General features: G+C 24.5%; 5 protein-coding genes across 6 annotated transcripts; 4 read left to right on the forward strand and 1 right to left on the reverse strand.

Annotated features, from left to right (window-relative positions):
• Nucleotides 1–3,838: 3,838 nt before the first annotated feature.
• Nucleotides 3,839–4,952, reverse strand: LOC122713884 (exosome complex component CSL4). Its single transcript, XM_043934696.1, has 5 exons — nt 4,824–4,952; nt 4,640–4,755; nt 4,306–4,554; nt 4,126–4,207; nt 3,839–4,065 (listed from the first exon to the last, which is right to left on the reverse strand). Exons 1-5 carry the CDS (start codon nt 4,858–4,860, stop codon nt 3,953–3,955), a joined length of 597 nt encoding a protein of 198 aa, XP_043790631.1. The 5' UTR covers nt 4,861–4,952; the 3' UTR covers nt 3,839–3,952.
• Nucleotides 4,953–6,535: 1,583 nt separating this feature from the next.
• LOC122713775 (ubiquitin-like domain-containing CTD phosphatase 1) lies at nt 6,536–8,142 on the forward strand. Its single transcript, XM_043934534.1, has 2 exons — nt 6,536–6,754; nt 6,907–8,142. The coding sequence occupies exons 1-2, from the start codon at nt 6,595–6,597 to the stop codon at nt 7,803–7,805; spliced, it is 1,059 nt and encodes a 352-aa protein (XP_043790469.1). The 5' UTR covers nt 6,536–6,594; the 3' UTR covers nt 7,806–8,142.
• Nucleotides 8,143–8,320: 178 nt separating this feature from the next.
• LOC122713774 (phosphatidylinositide phosphatase SAC2) lies at nt 8,321–14,557 on the forward strand. Of its 2 annotated transcripts, XM_043934532.1 has the most exons (13): nt 8,321–8,661; nt 9,106–9,482; nt 9,559–9,822; nt 9,895–10,049; nt 10,129–10,301; nt 10,358–10,550; nt 10,621–10,948; nt 11,074–11,144; nt 11,453–11,677; nt 12,050–12,271; nt 12,366–12,679; nt 12,747–12,956; nt 13,069–14,557. In XM_043934532.1, the coding sequence occupies exons 1-13, from the start codon at nt 8,565–8,567 to the stop codon at nt 14,019–14,021; spliced, it is 3,582 nt and encodes a 1,193-aa protein (XP_043790467.1). In that variant the 5' UTR covers nt 8,321–8,564; the 3' UTR covers nt 14,022–14,557. The 2 variants fall into 2 exon arrangements, with proteins under 2 accessions (XP_043790467.1, XP_043790468.1); XM_043934533.1 differs by lacking the exon at nt 11,453–11,677 and having other exon boundaries at nt 8,322–8,661.
• Nucleotides 14,558–16,572: 2,015 nt separating this feature from the next.
• On the forward strand, nt 16,573–18,765 carry LOC122713832 (rRNA N6-adenosine-methyltransferase ZCCHC4). Its single transcript, XM_043934625.1, has 4 exons — nt 16,573–16,794; nt 16,871–17,424; nt 17,517–18,216; nt 18,306–18,765. Exons 1-4 carry the CDS (start codon nt 16,746–16,748, stop codon nt 18,653–18,655), a joined length of 1,653 nt encoding a protein of 550 aa, XP_043790560.1. The 5' UTR covers nt 16,573–16,745; the 3' UTR covers nt 18,656–18,765.
• An 818-nt stretch (nt 18,766–19,583) lies between these two features.
• On the forward strand, nt 19,584–22,022 carry LOC122713768 (serine protease HTRA2, mitochondrial). Its single transcript, XM_043934516.1, has 7 exons — nt 19,584–19,972; nt 20,041–20,164; nt 20,260–20,346; nt 20,423–20,617; nt 20,711–20,861; nt 20,940–21,108; nt 21,182–22,022. The coding sequence occupies exons 1-7, from the start codon at nt 19,584–19,586 to the stop codon at nt 21,342–21,344; spliced, it is 1,278 nt and encodes a 425-aa protein (XP_043790451.1). The 3' UTR covers nt 21,345–22,022.
• The last annotated feature ends 1,364 nt before the right edge of the window (nt 22,023–23,386 follow it).

Consider the following 23,386-nt stretch of genomic DNA (forward strand, 5'->3'; position numbering starts at 1 on the left):
TAATTTTGTATAATCTCATATCTCAAATTTTAATGACTCTACTTTATACTTTTTATCAATATAATAAATTATTAAAATTTTAATATTTTATAAAAGGAATTACTAATTAAAAGGAAAGGAAATATATTCGTTAAAAAAGTAATGTAATAATTCAATTCAATTAAATAATTAATTTAAAATTAAATATTAATAAAAATATCCTCAGACGATTCCTTTATCAAAGCAAATTTTTGAAAATAATATAAAAGAGCAAGTATTCAAAACTTGTAGCTTTGATTTCAAAATCTATCTGTCGCGAGGTGTCTTCTTGCACATAATATTTAATATATTTACAGACAAATTAAATCGTTTAAAATATTAATATGAAAGAAAAAATGAAATTAAAAATAATTTATCTTCACATTATTTATTATTTATTTGAATATTCGCGTTTAATTTATACACAAATATTTATACATATATTGGATGTTTGCAAATATTCATATTAATCTATATGAATAATAGATCAATTTAACTTTAAATAATTAAACTTAAAAAATTACTAATATTTAAAAAATTAACGTACAAGAAGACCTAGCCTGAATTAAATAAATAAAATACAGAAAAGGAAAATGTTACTATTCACAGATATAATAAATATCCGTGGTCACTGTGCTCGTACAAAATTCTACGTATACAACCAATCACTCGTGTCGATATGGATTTTTTATCCTATGACATGATTGAGTGACTGGAGGAATCAAAATGCATGCGACTCACCATTAAATGCGAAGAATCTGCATTGTCATGAATACTATCGTGGTCCATAAAAAGTTATTGTGAACTGAGAAACATCTATAACAAAAAAAAAAAATGGAACATTATAATTTACTGACTATATTGAAATATACTGATAATAAAGATTGAAATTCTAATAAGATATAATAATAATAAATATTGAAATCTTCGAATAAAAACTTAAAATTGAAAATTGAAATTCTCTAATAGCTTTATTTTTTAATAGAAAAATAAAAATTTAGATAAAAAAAGGATAATTACCTTTTCATGCATGAATGATCGCCTTATTCTCTTGAGAGAAACACTGATTTTACTCAATATCAAAAAATATTTAAAATAAAAAAATAAAAATAAAAAACTATTAACACGTCAATTTATATATAATTAACAAATAAACACTGACTCTAATTTCGCGTATGATTATAATTAAATTTATTTATTCTTAAAGTTACTACACTCTAAAAAAATACTTAAAAAATACTATTACGAAGCAAACACTGATTCTATCGACTGCATTGCACGCAGTCATAATAACTATGGAAATAAAATTGCATTAATGAAAGAAGGAAAAATGTAGAAAAAGAAATAAAATATGCTTTCATATTTTTTTCTTTTTTTTTCTATCGCATTTGTTAAAAAAGATATTATTACTTTTAAAAGAATTATGAATTACATAAAAACTATATACATATAGCTAATAAAAAAAAATTACATATTTATAAAAAAATATATTTTTCTTCTACACAGAGATTTTCTCTTTTTTGCATAAAAATTTAAATTTTACCTCTCCTCCATAAAATATGATTTCATCATGGCGTCCATATTGAAAATATTTTTTCCCGCCTAAAGTAATTTTAGCAATCAGTTATTTTTCTGTGCAGAAAAAGTTAAATCTTTAAAATAAATATATAAAATGTAAGATAATAAGATTAAATTAATCATATTAAAATAAAACTAATAACTTAAATCTTATTTTAGAATTCATAATACGAGTAATTTTAATAATCAAATATCAAATTGGTCAAAAAAAAAAAAAAATTACTCTTTAAAAAATTTTCAATTATTTTAATATTTAATAAATATTACTTTGAACAAATTCATTATATTAATGAAATATTAATATAAAAAATAAAAAAATAATTGTTAAATAAAATAGATTGGTTACGCACCTGAAACAAAGCGTCTAATTTTCACAAGCTTCGACAACGGAATGACATCTCGCATAGCAATTTCGATGTATTGAATTACAAATTGGAGAGGGGATATGCTTACATTTCGACAAACAATTCGACAAATCGAAATGTCGAGCGTCGTACAAAAACAAATCATCCATTTCCTGGAAAGAGATTATAAGAAATACGTTCAGCCTTCGGTCTTTGAGAGTAAAATAAAAACAAATACAGAAATAACGTTATACGTTATACGTTAACGTAATAAACATAATAGATATATTGAAGAAAGAAATATGTATAAATTGATCTAACTATTCTGATGAATAAAGAGAAAAAAAAATTTATAACTATTTTTTTGTTAAAATAAAATAAAATCTTATCACATTTACACGAAAATCATCGGATTATTTTGAATCATCATGTTGTAAAAACTGTACTACGTAGAAACTGTTATTTTGAAAACTTTTCCCGCCTTCGAAACTATCCCGACTTTAATCAAATGATAATTTGTCACAAAAACAATCAAATCTGGTATAATAATGATTAAACAGACACATATTAATTACACAAGGCTTAATAATTTATAATTAAGCTTAATAACCGTAATACAACATTTTATTACTAAAAATTTTATATAATTACGCACTTCTATCGTTGAAACACAGTCTGTCACTATAATTTTCAACTGTAACTAATGCTATGCGCACTAAAGTGCGTACTATGATGCGCATAATCATGCGCATAGATTCGTTTCGCCGCTACATTTTAATGGTTTCCGATTGGTTATAAATTTCTCTATTCAAATTAGCACACAAAAATTGAAATATTATATAATATATATTATAATTGTTTAATTATAATTGTTATATATTTATATTGTTTAATTTAAATATATTTTATGTTGATTTTTGTCTTATATTATATTCTTTTTAGATTTGATCAATTTTTATTTTAAATATTTAGTCTTATGTTTTAGATAATTTTTCTTCTAATTTAAATAATTTTTATATTAATTTTTAATAAATTTTATATATTTTATAATTAATTATAACAATGTTTTCTTCTTATGTAATTATCATACCTTTGTAAAATTTCATTATAGAAATCTAATAATATTAGATTTAACAATTTTTTTAATTTATATTTTCAGACTTATATTTTGCTATTTATCAAATCAAAGTCACCATTAAAATCTAATCACGATTCTTATTAACACGATTACTTATTAATTTGATTCATTTTTGCTTTCTTCAAAAGGAGAAATATTTTTAAAAATAAAACAAAAACAAAAATTAATTAAAATTATATTGAAATTTAAATTTTATAACTGAATTAATATTAATTAAATAAATATAAATTAGTTCTTTTTTAAATTATTACAATAATTTATGTTATACATTTATATTGTTTTTATATTTTTTTAGTTTTATATTTTTATTACATTATTTGATAATAAATGACATATTACAGATTACTTAGAAGACTATTTCTTGACAAATTATCTTTAAATTGTTAAAATTGTTTTTTCCTAAATGTTTTACTGTTATGTTATGTTTAACTATTTATTCATAAAAAAATTAAATACATAATGAAAAATTTGCCAAGAAGTTTGATACTACTTTTATTAAATTTATAATATTCATATTTTTCGAAATATCTACATATTTCCAGATAAACTGTACACATTGTATATAAATTATATTATCAAAATTAATTGCATAGATGAAGAAACCATTTCAAATATTCAATTTCAATTTTTTAAATAATAATCCTAATAATTTTGCAACTTCTAAATTTTTATTCTTTATTTATGCGTCTAACAATTTATTAAAATATAAATGTAATGATTAAATTAAATTATGAATAAAATGAATTATGAATTGTGAAAAAAATATATGCATATATAGAAAATATACATATATATACATATATATAATATAATCGATATTTTATTTTGTCTTTTTTTCAAATGAATAGATATAAAAAAAAATATTAATATTAAATTATTGATCTGCAATAACATGCTCTGGAATTACTTTTGCTACTTTTCTGAACTCTTTTCGTAATGTTTTAGGACATTGCATTTGTGTCCAATTAATGGGTATCATAGCTACACCTGTAACATAAGAATTATCAATTATTAATAAAAAAAATAATATTATCTTTAATAATTTACCTTCTTCACTATGTGCTATCACTACACCTAGTTCATTTTCTGCTGTACTTAATTGATAAGTATGTCCTTCTGTCATTGGCATCTAATGAATGTATAGGAAATTACATAATTCAAAATTTATATTTTTATTAATATATTTTAATAACATATTTTTTTATAACAAAAAAAAGTCAAGGATACAACTCTAGCAAGAATAATATCTCCAGGTCTGAAGCACTTGTACATTTGAATATTATCTTTATCTATTGCTCGTACATCTTCTTTCCTTAAAATACCTCTATAAGGTCTTGTCAATACAATATCACCTATACATTTTATACTACATTTGCAAAATCTCTGATTAACAATAGTAACCATAGCTGTTACAATATCACCAGGTGCAGGAACAATACTTTGTTCTGTTATTCCATGGACTTCAACAGTTCGAGTCTAAAATTCAAAATATATTGTATAATTCATATACATGATATTAATAATGTTAAATAATATATTTTATTTATTTCTTCTTCCTTACATTTTCTTTTTCTACTAATTTTACTAAACCAGCTAATTTCGAGTAAATATAGCCTTGTTGTTCATAAGTTCCTGGTCCAGCAATATTAACTTTGTCAGAAATACATAACCTTTGTCCTACAAAAAAATATGATTTTTTTCTAATTATTCTGTTTACTTTTTTTTTATTTTAAAAATATAATTACCTGGTACACATACAATAATATCTTTATTTTTGTCCATATTCTTTTATAATTAAAAAAAAATTTACGTTTTATATATAAATTATCATTAAGGCAATGAATAATTGCATGTCAAAAATTTGGAGGTTATAGACAAGATACAAGTTTATTGTATCTTTTTAAAATACAATAAATTATATTAAATTATATATTAAATTAATAAATATTGCAAAAAAGTAAAAAATTCAAAAAAATCGAAATATAAAAATTAAAGAAAATAAAAATAATAAATTACACATAAAATTAATAAATTTAATGAATTATAAATTTATAAATTATTAAACTAATAAAAATTAATTAATTATCTTGAGAATATTAAAATTATTTATATATTTTTAATAAAAATAATCATTTCTAGTTTACCGACAAAATTTTATACGATCGATACAATATACATAATCTTATCGACATAATCTTTTAATGTCAAAAACATATTTCCAGATAAAATCAAAAGATGGTAGTAATTATCAATTCTTATCTTATATCTATTCTTTTTTTATTATTCTCCTTATCTAAATTTGTTTATGACATGTAACAACATGGAATATTAATTGAATATACTTTAATGATTTCTTTTTCAGAAAACTACAATGTATTTCAATATTTAATTTAAATACAATTTTAAATAAATAAAAAATATTTATATTATATCCTCGGTTTTATAATATATTTTTAAGATCTTGTGAAATGTGATGTAAAAATATATATAATATAATTATTTTTGATAATACGCTAGCTACTAATAAGTAATATTTAAACAAATAAAAAACAGTAAAGAAAATAGAAAAGAATTTTTAAGCATTCTTTGAAAGCATTAAAAATGATCGAATTATCTAAGATTAATTTATTAAATTTATTCTTTCGATTGTAAAACATTTCTTAATTGTTCAGTTATTAATTACTATCGAATTATTGTTGTACTATCGAATTAATGTTGCAATTTTTTATTCTGAATCAATAACGTTAAGAATAATGGTAAAATCTTAGAAGGATCTTAATGCTCTTGAAATACGAGACAAAAAATGCATTGAATTAAGTTTATTCTGTATCGCTTGTGTTACATTATTATGTTATCTACAAAAAGAAACTTGCTTTGTTAAATTAGAAGACTGAATTATTTTTTAAATATACTAAAAGTTTAAAAAAAAAATGATCATGAATATTTAATGCTCGTATGCATTAACATTTGTTATTTATTTTATAATATAAATTCTAATTTTTTTATATTCATATTTAATAATCTTATAATTTTTCAATTTTAATATTTATTTTTAATTTAATTTATGCCATTATTGATTTAATTTCAAATTTATATTTAAATTTAATTTGATATTTAACATTTAAAAATTTTTTAAATCTTAAATTATTTTTTCTTCAATCTTCAAAATTTGATATAATAGTTTCCATTATAATCACATAATATTCATATATATATTCAATTAATAAATAGAAATGTGTTTATTTTTTAATACATTATATTAATTTCGTAAAATTCCTAAAAGACATTTATCGGCAGGATAACAAATAATCATAAATGTTGCTATATTATACTATTGAAACGCCATCTATGTGGAGAATAAATTTCATGATATGGTATCGACACAAAGGTATTTACAATGTATGTAGTATATTCTACGATGGTCTTTATATACATATATATCTAAGGGAATTGTATCGAGTAAGTACTTCGCAGTACTTACACATCGTTTGGTGTCGCGTCATTATATTCGAAAAAATGGAAAATGTAGGAAAGATCATAATAGTATGGGGCAGAAAAAAAATCGAAATTCCGGATGTGAATCTGGACGATACCGTTCGCGGTTTGAAAATACGAATACACAAGGAAACTGGCATTCTTCCAAAACATCAAAAACTTTTAAACCTTCGAACCAAAGGTTATGTTTTGAACTGTTTCATGACCTTTTCTCCTTTTATTTTTCCCCATATAATCATATGTTAATATTATAATGATACATTGTTAATATTAAAATAAAATTCATTTAAATGATTTCTATTTTGATTTCAAACTATCCTTCTGTTCTATTAGATTTCACATGTTTGAAACCATTTAAAAGTCCGTCAAGTGTCTGTTTACCAAATAAAACATCTCAAGATGAGGAAATCTTAAGGAACTTGGGCATGAAATCTGGGTTCAAAATAAGGCTGATGGGATCTCGTGAAGAGGATATTGCTAAAGTATGTCATGCTCCAAAAGACTTACCTGATGTAATTAATGACTTTCAGACTGAAGAGGAAAAGTTGGATATAGAGAATGTTAAGATGTGTTTATTTCAAATTCAATTTAGAATCGACTACTACAGGTTTGTAGAATTAAATCCATTCAGAGAAGGAAAGAAACTACTGGTGCTCGATATAGATTACACCATTTTTGATCACAATTCAGCAATGGTTCTGCAAGGTGGTGGTGGGGAATTAATGCGTCCCTTTCTTCATTATTTTTTAATTATGGCTTATCAAAATTATGATATAGTAATTTGGTCAGCAACTAATATGGAATGGATCAATAAAAAGATGAAAGTGCTTGGAGTTTCAAATAATCCTTATTATAAGATAGCATGTCATCTTGATGCAAATTTTATGATTAATGTTCAAACATCAAAATATGGTACTATCACAGCAAAACCACTTGCTGTTATTTGGGGAAAATATAAACAATTTTCTGCAAAAAACACAATAATGTTTGATGATAATAGAAGAAACTTTATCATGAATCCACAATCAGGATTAAAGATAAAACCATTTAGGCATGCATATATTACTAGAAGGAAAGACAGGGAATTGTTAAAATTATCTCAATATTTAACACTGATAGCAAAAGTGGATGACTTTCAGACTCTTAATCATAGGAAATGGCAAGAATATATAATTGACAAAACCAAAGAAGAAAAAAGAAATATGGAAGAAAATGAAGGAAGGAATGAGTAAATCTTTTTTTTTGTTTTTGAGAATGTTAAATGTTCGTTAAATTTTATGAATTTTTTTTATTACTCAAGAGGATACATTTTAAGTAAATCTATTGAATTTTGTGAATTTATCGGCAATTATTTAAATTTATTCGGAAGAAAAAACTTGTATAGAAAGGATATCTTTTAAATATTCTTCCATGAACTATATACGACGATATTAATAATAATAACGTTTAATCGTTATGCGCATATTTTCACACGCTTCTTTGTATTTATAATGTACTTATCAGTTATTGTGAGACATATATAAAATGTAATCATTGATTACATAAATAAATCTTGTGTATTTCAAATAATGATATGCTTATTATTTTTTTTCTTTTTTTTTTTTTTTTATTATAACATAAAAATATTACAAAAAAATTTAAATAAAATATTAATATTTTATAAAATTTATAAAGTGTATTTGAAAAATACAAAATCACTTTAATGCTATTAATTATAAATTATAATGTAACAAATTTTATAAGCTTGAATCATTAATTTTTGTCATTTAAAGATTTAAAAATATATTATATGTTATTAATTCTCTATCCGATCGCCATCTATTTTTTGTCACTCTAAAATGTAATGTAGTATTATGTATATTGTATATTACGAACCCGTTGTTAGTCTTATATACGAGCAAGATGGCGAAGTGCCTATCATAGGCAGATTTTCGGAGATTGACGTTCCACATGCTGCGTAAAAACTATTATACAGTGGAAAAGACGGAAGCATGGAATTGTTCCGTACCGATACGCATTTCATTTTCGTAAAAGAAAGACATAGTCTATGGTGTGACAAGTACACAGGAGAGTTTTCCGCTAAATCGGGTGGGTACACAGTTCTAATTTGACAGAAGTGTATATACATTCGTGTCAAGTACGATATACATTGTAATTTTCGTTTCATTGTTCTTTTTAAAACATCTTCAATTTTTCAAATTTTGTAACATAATCAAAAAAATTTCACGTAATCTTAATTACTCATATAATTTTAATTTATAAATTTTCAATTTTGTAATAATACTCATGATAAAATCAAAAATTTTAAATTAAATCATAATTAAATTATCGTTATTAACATAATAGAAAATATGGATATATCTTAAATGAATGTTTGCACATGATTTTGCAATAGCTACAGTTTATAAATTATATAAAGATATGACATGTGGTCTAAGTAATACAATTAAATAGAACACAAAGTTATATTGGATTAAAATTTTTTTATATTAATATTTTAATAAAATTTTATTACTTACAATTTTTTTGTAGATTGGGAATGGGCCTCTCCAAAAGATTTAGAATGTCTTGGAATATTATATGGAATTGTTGGAAAAATAGAACAACCATGTGTATTAGAACCACGTTTAATGCTAATTAAGGAAGTTTTACCAGCTGGAGAATTATATGGAGGTCATATTATATATAAAATTAAATCAATTGCATTTTTGCATTTTGGCAGTGAAAATAATGATATTGGACTTTTGCCATGCAAAAAGCATCAGAATTTGCCAAAGAAAAAAAGCCAAGGTGGCCTATTTGATGTGCCACAAAAAGCAACATTTGCCAAAACATGGGGAACTATTAAAAGTGCTACAAACACTATAAAAAATACTACTCAACAGGCAGCTGCACTTGCAACATCTCAAGTAAATTATCTTTATTTAATTAGAAATAAAAATTTTAATTATATAAAAAATTATATATTGATAAAAATATCTATAGGTGAAATCTACAGTAAGTAAGAGAAACATTGTTAAAGATAAGGAAAGATTTGAAAAAAGAATCTTAGAAGAATTAAATAAAATTTTCACCGAAACTGATTCCTTTTATTTCTGTCAAACTGGTGATATCACAAATAGTCTGCAAAGGCTTTGTGCCACAGAATCACAATATAATGAAGAAGAACAAAATAAACAACTTTGGCAAAAAGTGGATGATAGATTTTTTTGGAATAAACATATGTTGCAAGATATAATTAATTTGAAAGTTAGTTTTTTTTTTTAAACTTAAATTTATTTTTATTAGATATTTATTGAAAAAAATATTTAATTTTTGTAGACAGACAAAGCAACTTGGTGGATATTACCAGTTATTCAAGGATATGTACAAATAGAAAAATGCAAAGTAGAAATGGGCATTGATGAACAACCTCATCATGAAATTTTTAATTTAGCAATTATATCAAGAAGAAGTAGATTTCGTGCAGGAACAAGGTAATTTTTTTTTTTATTCCATATATTATTTTAAACTTAATTTTAATTATTTAAAAAAATTAATTTTTTTATCATAAAGATATAAACGACGCGGTGTCGATGATGAGGGCAAATGTGCAAACTATGTAGAAACAGAGCAATTAGTTTGGTATCATGATCATCAAGTATCTTTTGTTCAAGTACGAGGCAGTGTACCAGTATATTGGTCCCAACCTGGTTATAAATACAAACCTCCACCTCATATAGACAGAGGTAATTAAAAAACATTTTATTTATATTTCAATAATTTATAATTTATAATTTTTTAGATGAAGCAGAAACACAGCTTGCATTTGAAAAACATTTTACCGAAGAGCTTGGTTTGTATGGTCCAGTTTGTATTGTGAATCTTGTAGAGCAAACAGGCAAGGAGAAAATAATTTGGGAAGCTTATAGTAATCATGTATTAAATTACAATAATCCTAATATAACTTATACAACATTCGATTTTCACGAATATTGGTAAGCAATTGTAAAGAAACTAATGGAATATTTGGAATTGTCGCTAAATGTTTTTTTGTACCTAACACAGTCGAGGAATGCATTTTGAAAATGTATCTATTCTGGTCAGTGAATTGGCTACAGTATTGACAGACATGGGGTATTGTTGGCGCGATAAACAAGGCACAATTTGCATGCAGAAGGGAGTGTTTCGAGTGAATTGCATAGATTGTTTAGATAGAACAAACGTGGTGCAAACTGCTTTGGGTAAAGCTGTTATGGAAATGCAGTTTTCAAAGCTAGGATTAATACCACCGGACGGAACATTACCGACGAATATTAGACAAACGTTTCAATTGCTTTGGGCAAATAACGGCGATATTATCAGTAAACAGTATGCTGGTACAAATGCTCTGAAGGTTCGTACCAATGATAGAAATATATGATTTTTTAATGTTTTAATAATTAATTATTAATTAGAAACAAAAGCTCAATCGAAATATTGCAGAATTTCTATGATTGTAGTTTCTTTTATTGCTTATAGGGAGATTATACAAGAACAGGAGAAAGAAAATTTACCGGGTTAATGAAAGATGGCGTAAATTCTGCGAACAGGTATAATTGGATAACAATTATAACACACAATTCGCATTATAGTAGAATACCATATTCATTCACATATCCTACACAATATATCATTTTACGATTATTTTTTATTGTTCAAAATATTTCGCAAACATATAATCTATTAGGTATTGTAATTCTCTTAAAAAAAATAAATCATTATATTATATTATTCGTATAATCATTAGATATCAATAACATTTAATTTTTTTTTTTTTTTGAGTCATGATCATTAATTAAATACTATCATATATTATACATACATAGATCCTTGACACTATCCTTTCATTTTTCAATAGATATTTTCAGCAACACTTTATGGATGATATACGTCAAGCAGCGATAGATACTTTGCTAGGAAATCCCATCGATGTTAATCAACTGAATACCGATTGGTCGCATTATTTAGACATCCTTGATAATTGTTGTCTTGAGTTAATACCCGCGAAACCACCAAATATAGAGCTTCAACTTGCCACCTATTCTGACTTTCTTTATGCCAGTGCTATGTATGATTTGGCAAGGTTCGTTCTCAGCTTTGGGTTGAATGTTTTTCAATCGAGCAAATAAATAAAATATATATTAAAACTTCAAACCAATTGTTGCTTTATCCAAACAACGAATAATGACAATTATATTAAAACTATACTTCACATATTATCAGTTTGATATTGCATTTTTTGCTCGTTTTTGTTTGCATGATAATTGCTTGATTTTCAATTTAATCTAAACAAATATTAATTTGAAGAGAAAGAAGAAAACTATCTCTGAAGAAAACTATCCTGACTCCTTCAAGACAGTATTTTTTATCGTCATTTTTTTTATTTCATATTTTTTTTATTTTATTTTTAATTATAGTCTTGACGGAAACAGTTAGGAGACCTATATATTTTCAGATACTATTTAAATCGCTTCAAGGATGTCTATAGACAAGCCACGATCGATATGATGTTAGGAAATATTGTAAACGAAGAAGTATTTCAAGAGCGTACCGAAGAAGAAGACAACGCCGCTACAGCAATTCACGTGAAATTACTAATAGAAGATTGCAAGAAATTACTTATACCCGATCCAGAAGTTATTTTAGGCAGTTGGGGTCTTATAGATGCCGATCCTGTGTATGTTAGAAATTCATTTTTTTATTTTTTTAAATTTATAATATTTAAATTTATTTTTAATATTATTATTTTTTTTTATAATTTATTTTAACAGAACTGGTGACTTAACAGAGACAGAAATGGACACCATTCTAATATTAACACACGATAGTTATTATGTAGCTGATTATGATGATCAAATCGACAAAGTCACAAATTACCAAAGAGTTCCACTTGAAGATATTGTATTAATTGAATTTGGCCAACCCGAAAGTTCGGTTTCTCTTTTTAAAAATAAACATTTCCATTGCATTAGAATAAATTATAAAATGGCGAATGAATATGGTTATTTTCATATGTTCCGGAGTACAAATTTACGATTTTTTAATAATATGGCTGTTGTTATAAAGACAGAAGAAGAAAGTATAGGTAGAACACGATTTATTATGCTCTAATATATAATTTCAATTATACCATGTTGATTTACATATTTCAGAGTCTTTAAAATCAATTTGCGAAGCTATCTCTGTAGCAATGGATATAAACAGTTTACCAAAGATTCCTATAGCAATGAATGTTACGTTAGATAGACGAAAGAGTAAGTTAGTGAATAGTAAAGGAACTACGGGTCTACTTGATATCTCGTCATTTCCAGAATTAACTAGAAATGTCTCAGAAACACAGTTATTAGCTCTTAAAAGCGCAGGTATGTTTTATAAAAAAATTTCTTTTTTCCATAATAAATATAAGAATTTTGATAATGTGCACATATTTATAAAATCTACATCAATAACTTTCAAATTATTTTATCGTTGCAGGAACGAAAGCTTTAAATAACATGTCTGAACAATTTAGCAAATTAAATAAGTTAAGTCATAGCTTTAGCGCTAGAAAACCAATTGATATAGCGAAAAGCATAGGCAGGAAATCTGAAGCAGCTTCCAAACCTATTTTCACTCTTGGAGGCAGAGATATTTTAGGCAATGTGCAAGGAAGACGTAATAGTAGTAGTAGTAGTGATGATGAAAACATTGGTATATCTACTGTTCCTTTAGAAAAGCCAGAGAATTTCAGTCATGATAAGAATTTGATGGAAGCTTATACTCCATCTATTGGTATTATAATGGGTGTTAAAAATGCTGATGTCGTTGAATCTGATGAGAACAATGAAGACCAAAATTTGTCAATACGACCTAACAAATTATCTGAACAAATTTCTGATAAAGAAGTTTTAAATGTGCCACAGATTGGTTCTGGAGCCAGTACTGTAAGTGCATCTCCTCAAAAAACACCAGAAATAACTATACAAAGTGTGACAGAGGACAAGGAAAGAATTCTTCCTCCATCCACATTGAATTTGTCCAAAAATATTAGTCATTCGACTGGAGAAGTTGATAGTAAGCTGACACTTAGTGATACAAATGGAAATAAATTGCAGACGGAAAACAGATTACTAGATAAAAAGAGATCCACATCTGAGCAAGATTTAAGTTTAAATATTACATCTTCTCAGAGTGAGTCTGCTTTGAAATCGATAAAAACTAATATAACAAATGTTGCGAGTCCTGTGGCATCTACTGCCAAAGATATCTTATCACCTTTTTCAAAATTTGCGAAAGGTGTGCAAACTTTAGGAGCAAATTTAGATCCTAGAAAATTAAAGACAGGACATGTAGGATTATCAAGAAATCTTTCAGATCATCATGTAGAACAGCGTCGAAAATTACAGGAAAGATGGGGTTCGTGTCAATCTAAACTAATAGCTTTATAACTTTTCATGAATAGTATAAAGTCTGAATATAGTAACGGATAAATAATTTAGATATATTTTTGCATAGCTGTTTTTGTTATTTTTAATATTTTATAATTTACGTCGAACATCTCAATGCACGTGTATGATATGTATAATTATTTTTTAAATTTCAATTACTGCCATCTTGCTAACAAAAATTTTGTGCAAAAAAAAAAAAAGAAAACAAAAGACAAAAAATGATTAATTGATAAGATCCTTTCTATATATTCTTTCACGAAAAAAAAATTACTTCACTAAAGTACAATGTGGTCAATATTTAATCTGCAGCAAGTCCATTTGTGTGTGTCTTAAAAATTTTCTATTACTCTACATCGAAAAAGAGCAATGAGCTCTTGAAGCCTATACGAACTGATTATCTATTCACAAAATGCTTTCGGCATATTTATACAAAATTTTCATGGCGATAGCCTTTTTATGAATTTTTCCAATCAAAGCATTGCATTTAGACTTTAGAAATGTGGAATTGTAAATTTATCGTAAAAAAAAAAAAAAAAAAAAAANNAAAAAAAAAAAAAAAAAAAAAAAACATACTGCTTATATAAATGAAATTTAATTCTTATTCTTTGAAGCTCCAATGCTTGCTGCATAATTATATTTTTCTATTTTTTGTGATTTTATTTATTTGTAATATATTTTATAATCCTTTTTTTTTTTTTTTGTAAATTTCAAGATTCACGTGTATGCATGATATTTGTAAACTGTACTTGTAATACTTGTAAACATTCATAGTTTATGCAGCAAGCTGAATGAAGAAGCTTTGTAGTCAATTATGTATATATAAAAAATTCATTAAAAAGTTTTTAGTCTAATGAATAATGTTACTAGTTGAATAAAACGAAAGTATAGCAACAAAGATGGATTGGCAAAAATATTCTCTTTAAAAATATGTGTATAATAAGCGAATTATTAAATATGTAAAATATATACATTCAGCCGTAATATCTTAGTTTTAGAATAATTATAAGAAACAAAATGAAGAATAGAAAAGAAAAAAATACTTTGTTCGTGATGTTACATTATTTTCCTTATGAAATTATAAAAAAAAAAAAGAACAATCACAATATTTATATACTTGCACAGTTGCAGTATTATGTATACTATATTTAACGAATTATAGAAAAATAATTATATAGATTATGAGAAAAAAATATACGTTGTTATTTAATATTATATATACAATTTAGACCAAATAATTCAAGTTACAGTTCTAGATGGCTAATACTTTGTATATACGAATAATTTAATTTAATTATAGTAAGTATTAGTATTTCATAAACATATTCATAGTTGCACTGATATGTCAGTAGAAGATAAACAAATTTTTCTAGTAAATGTTTTTCCTAACTGCAAATGGATAGTCTGTGATAATATATTATCTAACAGAATAAACACAACTAAAAATAATTAAAATAAAAAAATAAAAAAAAGAAGAAAATAAAAATAAAATGTGTCGATTCTATAAATTATTTAGAAATGCTTTAAAATCACACAAATAACAACTGTTTTCATTAGCTAAAAAAATTTGACTCATGAATTTTATGCTCATGTATTCATTCTTGATATATCTAGATATCTCTTATTTTTAAAATAATTTTAACAATCTCAGATATTTATTTATTGATACAGTATTATAAAAATTACCGAAGAATGAAAAATTTATTTTTTTGTTCTCTTTTTTGTATGTATATCTATGGTCCAATTAAAATTGAACATTCAAATATTGTAACATAATGTATTATCTGTATTTTTACGATAAAACATTACAAACAATCATGACAAAACAACGCACGAAGATGTTTATAGCCTGTAGAGGCTTAAATTGCCTTATATATGTAATATATACATATATATACATTATATTACAGTTATGTTTTTGAAAACATATATATATATATATATATATATATAAAATATTATACATACATGTGATACAGTAAATAACAGCAATTGTAGAAAAAAAAGTTATAATAAAATACAAATAAATTTAATTAATGGCTCTAAATTTTTTAAACATTATTAATAAAATATTGTATGAGAAAAATATTTTTTTTCATAATTTATTAAATTACAATTCTTGTCTATTTTTTATAATAATTCTTTAATATTAATTCAAAATTAAAAATCATTTATTAATTAAATTTTAAAATTATATGGAATATCTAATATACGTACCTAATATTTTGCTCTTTTTTTGAATAAAATGATTTTCGTAAAATAAAATATTTTTCTTTCAAATTTTATATATTACATATTTTTATATTTAAATCAATAGATATTGGATATTAAGCAATTGATCACTTTAAAAAAAATCTTTAATCTAATTACTAAAATTAATTCATTAAAAATCAATTCTTTCTACATTATCATTTTCGATCAAATTTATTTAAATTGAAAACTTATTAAGAGAAGTAAAATGTTTAAAGTAGTTTCGATAATCGCAAGTGACACTCGAATCGCGTTGAAAATCGATTAAGTTTATATCGCTATGCAAACCACGTGGTATGTTTTGTTTTTGCATGAGTGAATGTTTCGCATAAGATGACAAGTTTTATGAATAAGTATTTAATTATATAGTAAATAAAGTATTCTTAAAAGTATGCTTAAGTTTTCGTTATAGTAAATATTAATATAAATAATTATTTTTAAACTATTTGTTAATTTTGCTTTCATTGATTATTAAACATGGAATGTTTTTGGTCGGATTTGAGTAAACATCCTCAATGTCCACATGGTAATATTTCATATCAAAATTTTTTATCGTGGAAAGATAGTGTAAAATATTTACAATGATATTTTTATTTATATAGGACCAACATTATTATTTGGCACATATGAAAATGGCAAATTAGAAAAGTTTTATGTGTGTTCTGCTTGTCGCGAGAGAAAGACATGCAAATTTTATTTGAAAGAAGGAGAAAAACTGACAAAACAACAAGCAACTAAATGGGAACAACAGAAAAAACAATTTATGTCTCGTTATCGTCATAGATCATTATATGTTCATTTTAATGATGTAATGTCTGTAACTCCAGACAATAGATGCTATTGTCATACTTGTGAGCAATTGATATCCAAAATTGAGAAAGATGTGATGAACAAACATAAAAATCATGACATAAAAGAAAATCTTACAGATTATGAGATGAAACATCCAACAGAAATTTTAAAACCTATAGAAAATTCTAAGCAGGAAGCTCAATATTTCTTTACAAAGCAAACAACGGAAGATATAGTAAATATACTTGTGAAATTAGGAGCAACACAGATTCTTTGCATAGGTACTCCAAAGATTCATGAATATATTCTAGAAAATTATGAAGATACAATATCTTCACTCTTATTAGATTTTGATGGAAGATTTGTAAGTTTATTTAAAAATTCATTAAATCAAATAAATTTATACTAAAGTAAATTATATCAGTATAATGCATATTTGTGTTTTCTAATTTATAGCATAATTTTTTTGGACCATTAAGTTATTGTTGGTATAATCTATTGAATAATCATTTTTTTAATGAAAGTGCCATTCATGTGTTTAAAGATTTTCTTATGCAAAATAAGGGGAAACATACTTATTTGATCTGTGATCCACCATTTGGTAGTCGAGTGGAACCAATATCTTGGACTATAAAAAAAATTTCTGAATTTCATAAGAAATGGAATAATATAGAAAATGAAAGTGATTGTTTAAAAATTATGTTTATATTTCCATATTTTATGGAATCTATAATGAAACAAAAAAGTAATCCTCCTGGTATATCAGGAGGTTTGAAAGATTTGAGCATGACTGATTATAAAGTAGCTTATGATAATCATCCATTATTTTTAAATGATTCCAATGGTACTAAATTGCCATCACCTATTAGAATTTTTACAAATATACCATTAAATTTAGTCGAACTTCCGAAATCGAATGGCTATAGATATTGCAAAAAATGTCAAAAATGGGTTGGTAAAGAGAATAAGCATTGTAAAAAATGTCAAGAGTGTACCTCAAAAAATGGTCTTACATATAAACACTGTGATATATGCAAACGATGTGTGAAACCTTACTGGAAGCATTGCGAAACTTGTAAAAGATGTATCGTGGCAAAACATTTGTGCGGCCGAAAGCCCAAAGTTACTGGAAAATGTTTTAAATGTAACGAAATTGGTATGTAATTTTCATTTTCTTAATGAAAATAATATAATGTATATATAAAATTTTGTTTTATTATTTATTATTTATTTATTTATTATTAGGTCATACTGAAAAAGAATGTAATATAAACGAAGAAATTCAAACAGAGAAGACAAAAAAAATTAAAAAACGCAAAGTTATTGATGAAAAAATAATGATTAACAACATAAAAAAGAAAAAGATAGATGATTCACGAGAATTTGAAAATGAAAAAAAAACATCAATAACAAAAAATATTAAAAAATCATCGAACAAATTGGAAATAAAAAAAAAAAAAGAAAAGACAACAGAAGTCAAACTGAAAACTTTGAAAAAACCTAAACTCTTAAAAATAAGTAAAAAAGTGAATTTAAATAATCAATCAAACGGAATAGTAAATACAAAAAAAAAAGTAAAAAAACAAGAAACGTAATATAATTGTTATAAACAAAGATTATAAATCATTTCTGTATAATTATATTGTAAATAAGATCTCTTATTGATGTAAAATATGTGTACTTCAATAAAAGAAATTCAAAATTTCTTGTGATGATTTTGAAAATTAACTAAAGAAATAAATTTCACATTAATAAAATAAATGTAATTTATGAAATATAATTGAAAAAAAAAAATACCATTTTTTTACAATATTTTTTACAATTATTTTTTTTTGAAAGAGAAATGATAAAAGTATTTATATAAAAGTATTTATTCTCATTCTATATCATTTTATCTATATCATACGTAATAAGCACGTATAGGCAAAAAGAATAAATAGTAAAAGAAAGACAAGAGATAAAATAAAAATTCAGGAATTAGAATCATTTCTAAACTGTCGTAGATGAAATATATATAAATAAGGAGTGTATATAGTAAGAGAAGAAATAGTATAATTATAATAACTATTATTTCTTATGCACCAAAGACATTTTTTCAAAAAATTGAGAATCAATGTTATCTCTTGAGTACTTTAAAAAAGATATTTTTAATGCTCATAAATTAATTGAATTAACAATAAATTCTTATTTTATATCTCTATCCTTTTTTTTTACTTTCTATTCTCTTTGTTTCGTTCTTTTTTTTGCAGTATTCTGGAGATGGCGTTGATTTTCGAATTTTCATTTTATCTCTGTCCTTATAATTATTTTATATTTACTCTCCTTCTTTATACTTGTTTCGTAAAATTTATATTTATTAAAAACAATTCCGATTAAATTTTAAATCTATCTTACATCTTATATTTATTAGAATTTTCTTGATATAAAGTTTCAATAATTTTGTGTTTCATAAATTTTCATGTATAAATCGATTTTCGCGGGATTTAAAAATACAACCGACACTCTCTTATTGGGAGTCGAAAAATGGCTGCCCCCTTGACCCGAACATCTTGGACCGTTTTAAGAAGAAATCACTTCCAGTATAAACAATTCTTAACAGTTTCATGCGTGAATCGTTTTTCGCAATATAAATGTTCGCATCAACAAGATAAAAAATTTCGAACTTCTGAAAAAACAGTTAGAAATGTCTTGTTTTATACCATTTTCTTTTCTGGTTTTGGTTATGTTTTGTATAAATGGAAGGACGATTGTCAAAACCGATTTAGCAACTTGATAAAATCTATGTTCACAATATATGCTAAACCAGTTTCTTGGGATGGAGGTAATAATAGAAATAAATATAATTTTATAGCCGATGTGGTAGAAAAGTCAGCACCTGCAGTAGTGTACATAGAAATTCAAAATAACAGAAGGTAAATATTTATACTTATAAAGATAACTAAATAATTATAATTAACAGTAATTATTAATGAGAAAATAGATTTGATTTTCAAACAGGTAAACCATTCAATATAAGCAATGGATCTGGTTTTATTGTCGAATCAGATGGTTTAATATTGACAAATGCTCATGTTGTTACTGCTAAACCCCATACAACTGTCAAGGTAATGTTGGTGGTATTTTATATAAATATTCTTATATTACAGGAATTAATATTAAACATATTTTTTCAGAAGTTTTTATGCAATCTATTTCACAGGTACGTCTTTATGATGGAAGTGTTTATACTGGTACTGTGGAGGACATTGACGTGCATAGTGACCTTGCAACTGTACGAATTAACAAGGTTCATATATTTTTTTATATTATTTTATATAATTATTTATATATTTTTAAATTGTTATTATTAATTTTTTCTATAGACAAATTTACCAGTAATGAAACTTGGTTCTTCTTCAAATCTTAGACCTGGAGAATTTGTGGTTGCTATTGGATCTCCATTAGCTTTAAGTAACACAATAACAAGTGGTGTAATAAGTAGTGTAAATAGACATAGCCAAGAACTTGGTCTTCTTAATAAACAGATGGCTTACATTCAAACAGATGCTGCAATCACTGTTAGTGTTTCACTATCATTATTTTAATTTATATTAAACTTTTAATATAAAAATTTATATTAAAATATTCTATTATATACTATCATTTTTTAGTTTGGAAATTCAGGTGGTCCATTAGTTAATTTGGATGCAGAAGCAATTGGTATAAATGCAATGAAAGTGACAAGTGGTATTTCTTTTGCTATACCTATAGATTATGCCAAAGATTTTTTAAGAAAAGCAGAATTACGCAGAAAAAACAAAGGTATAGCATTTAAATGAAATAAGAAATATTTAATATATCATTGTAAAATAAAATAATATTAATATATAAATATATTAGGTACACAATTCGCAATGGAAAAAACAAAAACTCAATATATCGGAATCACAATGCTAACGCTTACACCGGATCTTTTTTACGAATTGCAAAAAAAATTAAAAGGAATTCCACATAACATAAGATATGGTGTTCTTGTTTATAAAGTGATCGTAGGATCGCCAGCACATCTGTATGTTTCCTAATTATTATTTATATTATTAATGATAATAAATAAAAATTATATTTTTATGAACAAATTTCAGAGGAGGTTTACAAGCTGGCGATATCATAACACAAGTCAATGATGAACCAGTGGTATCATCCGCTAGTATTTACAAAGCCATAGAAGCAGCAAAAATCTTAAGAATGACTGTGATCAGAGGTTTAGAAGTATTACATCTGCGAATTGAACCAGAAGAAATTTAAATCACATTTCTAATAGTATAATTCATTTCGACATTGAAATTATAATTTAAATATCTATCCTTTCTAAATTTATCATTAATATTTTATGTACAATTGGCATTTTTATTTTAATTTTTTTAATTACATAACGCAATAATACTATACAAAATATTGTGTTATGTTTCGCCTATTTAAAAAAAGAATCATCTAGAAAGATTTATTTAAGTCATCGACATTTTCGGTCGTCTTTTTTTTTCGTTCATTCCATTATTTTATTTAATTATTACCAAAACTGATATCGAGATATTTGTGGGATATATATATATATATATATATATATATATTATGTGTGTACATCGAGTGTGGTACGACTGCATTATGTTTATGTTGTTTACGACATGTGGCGATCTCCGCAAATATGTGACCGGATCTCTGAGAGCGTAGGCGTGGTCCGAGTGGTTTCCAACATTTTTTCCGAAAATGCTACACTGACTGCGGTATCTTGGAATTCTAAACTACGTTTGCACTACGTAATAACTCATATAACAGTTACAATATAATGTAAAAGATTTAAATTTAATTTTCGTTTATAAAAAATAGAATGCTAATATCATTTTTTTAATTAAAATTTTATGATACAATTGTACAAAGAATATCAATGATTTGACAAAATAAATTGAGAGATATATTTCTTCTATAGATTTAATTTTTCAATAATTTAAAATATTTTTACAGTTAAAGTAAAATTTTAATGAATGCATCAATTATAAAAAATTGTCTAATTATTATAGAATATTAAGATTGCCTTTAATTAACTGAAATTTGTGAAAGATAATATGATGATTTATTTCAAACTAAGATACGTATGTTCATCGATTTTTACAATTTTACATTCATTAATAAATTTTTGAATCAATTTTAAGTTTTCAAACAAATGAAAAAATTAATACTTAAACAATTCATTTATCTTATATCTTTGTTTTTTAAATCCTATATATATATATATGATTTTTTCCAACTTTTTATAAATTTTGGAAGTTTACCTTGTACTTCAAAATTAAATATTTAATTTTTTATACATTTTTTATTTTTTACTTTCAACACTCTTTATTATTCAAAAATCAAAATATGAATTTTTAATATTACATATTAATTCCAAAATTTGAGATATTAATCCTCAAAGCCATATATTTTTTTCATATATCGTTTTTACTTCAATGATTATCACATCTCTATCTTTATTTTATTTTTTTTTTCTTCATTTTTTTCATCTTCTTTTCTCTTTATATTTCTAATTTTTCTAATTTTAAAGATAGATATCTATTCCCTTGATTATCTATACTTTGTCAAGTGAAACTCGCCTACGAAAGAATCTTGTTACTTCCTACATGCGTGCTTGGCAATTCTCGGTAGCTAAAGAAAAAACAGACGATCGAGACTCTTCGCGCCTTAGAACCATCGCCTACGCGTAGTTACACGCTAACTTCGAATGTTGACCAATAACGAAAAATTTTGAGAAATATCATGAATATCACTTTGAATATAGAAATCCTGAGAGACATGTTCCATTTTTCAAAATTATTTTTTGTTGATGAACTATATCAAGTAAGAAATTGAAAGAAGAAATAATTTGTGAAGTAAGCAACTGATTGGAAGTTAGATAGGAATAAATAACAAATTTTTAACTCAGAAAGGAATACTATTAAATGTAGCATTTAAAAAAGGTAATAGAACTATCAATTTCTGACGAATTTTTCCATAAATAACTACACACACATAACTATGCTGCGCCATCTATTTCCAAATTTAAAAATAGATTAATAAGAAATATCATCCAAGAATCTAAGATAAAATTGAAATTTCTACAATTAAGTTAAAATCTTACAAAGATATTGCGTGTTGAATATGTTAAAAGAATTATAAAAAACAATAATTTCTTATATATTTTGTGCTATCCAGAATTATTAATTTTTCTCCAATCCATAAATAACTAAATTATTTTTATCTATCTTCAAACTAGAAAACAAGATCAGTGAGAAAAACTTAACTCAAATACTTAAGAT

Source organism: Apis laboriosa, unplaced genomic scaffold (genome assembly GCF_014066325.1).
Source record: "Apis laboriosa isolate Shangri-la unplaced genomic scaffold, ASM1406632v1 scaffold26_cov146, whole genome shotgun sequence".
In the NCBI taxonomy this organism is placed as follows: domain Eukaryota; kingdom Metazoa; phylum Arthropoda; class Insecta; order Hymenoptera; family Apidae; genus Apis; species Apis laboriosa.

What these genes read in the sequence shown, in the direction of transcription:
- LOC122713774 (XM_043934532.1), top strand. Translation starts at nt 8,565, where the DNA reads ATGGAATTGTTCCGTACCGATACGCATTTCATTTTCGTAAAAGAAAGA. An exon ending in GCTATGTATGATTTGGCAAG is followed by an intron (nt 11,678 to 12,049) that starts GTTCGTTCTCAG and finishes ATATATTTTCAG; the next exon opens with ATACTATTTAAATCGCTTCA. An exon ending in ATTAGCTCTTAAAAGCGCAG is followed by an intron (nt 12,957 to 13,068) that starts GTATGTTTTATA and finishes TTATCGTTGCAG; the next exon opens with GAACGAAAGCTTTAAATAAC.
- LOC122713884 (XM_043934696.1), bottom strand. Translation starts at nt 4,860, where the DNA reads ATGGACAAAAATAAAGATATTATTGTATGTGTACCAG. An exon ending in TATTATTGTATGTGTACCAG is followed by an intron (nt 4,756 to 4,823) that starts GTAATTATATTT and finishes ATTTTTTTGTAG; the next exon opens with GACAAAGGTTATGTATTTCT. An exon ending in GATAGCACATAGTGAAGAAG is followed by an intron (nt 4,066 to 4,125) that starts GTAAATTATTAA and finishes CTTATGTTACAG; the next exon opens with GTGTAGCTATGATACCCATT.
- LOC122713832 (XM_043934625.1), top strand. Translation starts at nt 16,746, where the DNA reads ATGGAATGTTTTTGGTCGGATTTGAGTAAACATCCTCAATGTCCACAT. An exon ending in ACATCCTCAATGTCCACATG is followed by an intron (nt 16,795 to 16,870) that starts GTAATATTTCAT and finishes TTATTTATATAG; the next exon opens with GACCAACATTATTATTTGGC. An exon ending in TAGATTTTGATGGAAGATTT is followed by an intron (nt 17,425 to 17,516) that starts GTAAGTTTATTT and finishes TCTAATTTATAG; the next exon opens with CATAATTTTTTTGGACCATT.
- LOC122713775 (XM_043934534.1), top strand. Translation starts at nt 6,595, where the DNA reads ATGGAAAATGTAGGAAAGATCATAATAGTATGGGGCAGAAAAAAAATC. An exon ending in TTTAAACCTTCGAACCAAAG is followed by an intron (nt 6,755 to 6,906) that starts GTTATGTTTTGA and finishes CTGTTCTATTAG; the next exon opens with ATTTCACATGTTTGAAACCA.
- LOC122713768 (XM_043934516.1), top strand. Translation starts at nt 19,584, where the DNA reads ATGGCTGCCCCCTTGACCCGAACATCTTGGACCGTTTTAAGAAGAAAT. An exon ending in GAAATTCAAAATAACAGAAG is followed by an intron (nt 19,973 to 20,040) that starts GTAAATATTTAT and finishes ATGAGAAAATAG; the next exon opens with ATTTGATTTTCAAACAGGTA. An exon ending in GTAGGATCGCCAGCACATCT is followed by an intron (nt 21,109 to 21,181) that starts GTATGTTTCCTA and finishes AACAAATTTCAG; the next exon opens with AGGAGGTTTACAAGCTGGCG.